This window comes from Papaver somniferum, chromosome 8 (genome assembly GCF_003573695.1).
Source record: "Papaver somniferum cultivar HN1 chromosome 8, ASM357369v1, whole genome shotgun sequence".
Lineage (NCBI taxonomy): Eukaryota > Viridiplantae > Streptophyta > Magnoliopsida > Ranunculales > Papaveraceae > Papaver > Papaver somniferum.
This window is the reverse complement of record NC_039365.1, coordinates 89,645,952-89,650,290: the sequence shown is the minus strand read 5'-3', so window position 1 is coordinate 89,650,290 and position 4,339 is coordinate 89,645,952. Positions and strand designations below refer to the sequence as shown.

Here is a 4,339-nt window from a genome sequence, read left to right as displayed (position 1 = left end):
GGACCGAATCTGGATTTTACAAAACCGTATAATACTCGTACATTTGCCATTCCGTACGTTTGTCGAATCCCGAATTGCTAACTAGGCTATATACACCATTGACTACGTGAATCCCACATAATTGTATCACCTACGTGGCCGATGACCTATAGATGGATATCAAGATTATGATTTCTCACTCGTACATCAAAACTTTCCTCGCTAAGAAAAAACTATCATCTCTTTTCTCGTGTCCAAAATTTCTCTCTAAAAAGCTCTCTCTCTTTCTTTTACGCGATTCCGCAACTTTGTCATCATCCCTTTTATCGAATTGAAGCAAACAAAACCTCATTTTCAATTTCTTAGTTTCAAGGGGATTTCCAATTACTACTCTGATAGAAACTTTTTACTTCTCAGACAAAGGAGATTTCAAATGTCGGTGAGTATTGATTTTGATCTTTTGTTCTTTGATTTCTGCAACTGTTTTGCATGTTTAGGGTTTTGGAGTTTGAATTTCATAAGATGATTGATATATTGATAGATTTCTTGCCGTCCAGGTACTTTGTAATGAATTAACTGTCACATCTATGTTTTGAGGGTTTAACGTATGTTGTTTCAGTTAAATTGGGGATTTATAGTTGAGATCGACTGATAAGATTCAGATCTGTTGACTTTCTAGGATTTTATGTTTTTGTTTTTGGTGTCCGAGTACTGGAAGTGTGAACCTAGTGATGTTATTGATACAAAACAGTAGAAAACCAGAAATACTGAGTTAGTGTAGTTTGTTGTTCTTCAATTGACATTTCTTTGAATACATTATGTTGTAAAAAGAATGCAAAAGAAGTTATACAAGTAGATCATTTCTAAATCGGATAACTTATTATATGAATGTTCTTTGCATGTTCAAAAATGACTAAAGAGAGTATAACAGAAAAAGCTTTTGTGATGTAAAATGATTGAATTCGTTCGAACTTATGACCAGATTGTCGAAGGTGTGTTGATGAAAATATATGGTAGATAATCTTGCCTCGTGGAGAATGCTAATACTAGTAGAGAACTATTTTGATCTGAATTCATGCTTGTAAGTATTAGACTGTTATGCGTAGTACAGTTTGAGTTCACCAGTGAAAGATCAAAATGTTTTTGAGATCTTAGTGGGACTTTTCGTACTATATATGTCAATTATTAGGAAGTTGCTATATGTGTTAAAACTCAAAAAGGCAATGTTTAACCCAGAAATGAAAAGGCTAATACATTGAATTAAATAACACGGTGATGACTTGAATTTGTCTAAATGTTAAATTTTCATGTCTAACAATTGGCGCGGTGTTCCCATTCCATGTGCAATAAGTCTCACCTAGTTACCCTTAAGAAAAAAACCATAAGGCAGGACCGAGTTCTCTGTTTATTCTTTTTATACCTTGTTTATTTAATCATTATGTTTCTTTAAAACGATTTAGAAGGGAAAAACAAGCAAGTAATCAACACTTGATGATATATCTACCATTTATTTTCTGCTTTCATGAGATCATTTGATTTCACATTTAAGTGTATAGAAAGGGTATTATTTTGTGTTTTTTCCTGAAATTGGAAAACTTTGCTCAAGGTTGAAAAATTACTCTTCATTTTTGTAATCACATTTCTCCTAACCAACCTCTTTTCTTATATAATTGAAGTATGTCAGTTGGTGTATCTCTCTCTCTGTCTCCCCTTTTATTGTGTAAAATTTCATTACTGCTTTTTTTTACCTAGTTCTTGTGTTCCAGCAGTTAACCGTAAGAACTGTGAAGGTCAGCAATGTTTCCTTAGGTGCGTCTGAGCAAGACATCAAGGAGTTCTTTTCGTTCTCTGGTGATATCGAATATGTTGAAATTCAAAGGTTTTCTTTTAATTTGCTGATGGTCACAGTTTATTGCTTCTTATTTGTGTTGTCTTAAATAAAATACTAAGCCTACTTATTTACTTATTGCAGTGAGAATGAACGGTGTCAGAATGCATATGTTACCTTTAAGGATCCACAAGGAGCCGATACCGCACTTCTTCTTTCGGTACATTCTCTTTGCAAAAAACTTTTTCTTTTCATGTCTTTTAACACTTCAATTCAATGATGATAACATTAGACATTTTTCTTATGCTAAAGACTTCTCACCACCATACTACACCATTGTATGGCTAAAGTCGAGATCCTCTTCAGTGGATCAGAGCTTGTCCTACCGATCCAACTTCCAAGCAATCCGTAGGACATAGATAGTTGATATCTTGTGCGAAAGGTTAAGTCAGTCATATTAGGGATGAAAAAGATTCTAGTCATGAAGAGTTAGTATCATCATGTTAGGCTCACTTCTGCCTATGGTTTTTTGGTCGCTTCTGTGTAAAAACATTCTCATTTTGTCAGTTTCTTACAATGTCTTGCTTCTCCATAGTATCTTTTATTTATGTATGGTGGTTACTTTCTAATGGGGGCATTTTAGCCCTTTGATTTCTGATATTTTGAATAACTATCGTCACCAGAATCACCTTGTTCTCAAATGGTCTACTAATTCTAAACCCTAGTTCGGAAATCATCTGTAATAGAACTTTCTAATGTAACTTCAATCGATCTTATCTATAAAACGAAATTTGATCGATTTTTCGAAACAATTTTAAAAAGATACACCGGTGTATAGTGTGAAGAATCTTTTTCTTTCTTGCTGTGAAGGTTCATTTTGTCCTTTGTCCATTCTCGTGAATCCTCTCATATCTGAGTTATATACTAACTCGCATGATAATTGATTATCCTGATTAAAAATTGGCTCGTGGGCGTGGCACCAATATATTATCTGTCATTTTGATTTTGATTTTCTTCTTCTTTGATTTCTAAGTTTTTTTGCATTAACAGGGAGCTACAATTGTTGATCTCTCCGTCACCATAACACCTGCCCCCGATTATGAGCTTCCACCTGCTGCATTGAATCCTCCAGCTGTAAGATATTTTCCACGTTGATTGTCATTAGAGTTCTGCATTCATATAAGATCTACCAATGTGTCTAAACCAGATGTTTTTCTCAAACTTGTTAGGCGGGGGAGAGCCAAACCGGAGGTGTTCCTGAATCTGCTGTTCAAAAGGCAGAAGATGTTGTCAGTAGCATGCTTGCGAAGGGATTCATCTTAGGTAAAGATGCTGTCAACAAAGCAAAGGCCTTTGATGAGAAGCACCAATTTACGTCTACTGCTACTGCTAAGGTTGTTTCTCTGGATCAAAAGATTGGATTGACAGAGAAAATATCCATGGGAACAACAGTTGTAAACGAAAAGGTTAAGGAAATGGATCAGAAATTTCAGGTTTCTGAGAAGACTAAGTCAGCCTTTGCAGCCGCTGAACAGAAAGTCAGTGATGCTGGATCTGCCATTATGAAGAACCGATATGTATTCACTAGTGCATCATGGGTAACTGGTGCCTTTAGTAAGGTTGCAAAGGCAGCTGGAGAGGTGGGTCAGAAGGCAAAGGAGAAAGTTGGCATGGCAGAAGACGTACAAAGAAGAGAAATGGTGGATGACTACGCTAGAGTTCACCTTTCTGACTCCCCCAAAGCTGAGAAAGATGAGCAACAACCTTCAAAGCCCTTACCCGCACAGGGTTTGATCCTTTGATTACATAAACTTGTGTAAATAGTTGCGTCTTTTTTCTAGGTCCCGAAATTCTGCTTCTATATACTTCTGCTTTTGTTTCTCTTCTTAGAATTACTTTGATAGTTGTTAGATGTTAGAATAGTTACCAGTCTCATCTTGTTGGATGGATACAAATTGACGACTGCTATAAATGGCTTGGCCTTTTCATTTCTACATCACAGTATGAATAAGTGTGAACTCTTTGTAAGTACTACCCTTTGAGTGGTGTAACGCTTAGATTTTCTTTCTTCTGGTTGTAGAATTACTGTGAGTGCTTATGTTTATATGGGTTGAGATGTGGTAATACTACAAGACCGAATTTCGGATTTGGAAGTTGGGTTATTGAGAAAAGTGAAGGCTAGTAGAGATTACGCTTCATGTGTCCCAGAGAGGTAATATCTTCAGGGGTTAAAATATCTATGGCAAGTAGGGATTTGAGGTGGAAGACATACTCTTTCTCACCACTTTTTCCTTTAGTTCATCGCACCCTAATTAATCCATTTTCCAGAACAGTAGTTCTGTAATGAACTGCCGTCTTAAACCAGCCAAAAACCGTGCATAGAGAACAAATGTATGGGCCCCACCATGGAAGCAAACGGGGGTCCCGCTTTTGTGTTGGACTGTGAGTATGTTGTTTTTGCGTTGTCCAAATACACGGTCCGGATAGAATTTTTGTTTCCAAAACTGCAAAAATTCAACCCGTACGGTATTT

The 4,339-nt window shown here is 36.3% G+C and overlaps 1 protein-coding gene across 2 annotated transcripts; it reads left to right on the top strand.

The window, feature by feature from the left end:
* Positions 1 to 218: 218 nt before the first annotated feature.
* LOC113301979 (binding partner of ACD11 1-like) lies at positions 219 to 3,910 on the top strand. Of its 2 annotated transcripts, none has more exons than XM_026550804.1 (5): positions 219 to 418; positions 1,746 to 1,858; positions 1,952 to 2,027; positions 2,858 to 2,941; positions 3,037 to 3,910. In XM_026550804.1, exons 1-5 carry the CDS (start codon positions 413 to 415, stop codon positions 3,607 to 3,609), a joined length of 852 nt encoding a protein of 283 aa, XP_026406589.1. In that variant the 5' UTR covers positions 219 to 412; the 3' UTR covers positions 3,610 to 3,910. The 2 variants fall into 2 exon arrangements, with proteins under 2 accessions (XP_026406589.1, XP_026406590.1); XM_026550805.1 differs by having other exon boundaries at positions 221 to 418; positions 1,749 to 1,858.
* Positions 3,911 to 4,339: the final 429 nt, after the last annotated feature.

Excerpts from the sequence above, each read along its gene's own strand:
- LOC113301979 (XM_026550804.1), top strand. Across the intron at positions 1,859-1,951 it reads GAATATGTTGAAATTCAAAG|TGAGAATGAACGGTGTCAGA; the intron begins GTTTTCTTTTAA and ends TACTTATTGCAG. Across the intron at positions 2,942-3,036 it reads CTGCATTGAATCCTCCAGCT|GCGGGGGAGAGCCAAACCGG; the intron begins GTAAGATATTTT and ends CAAACTTGTTAG.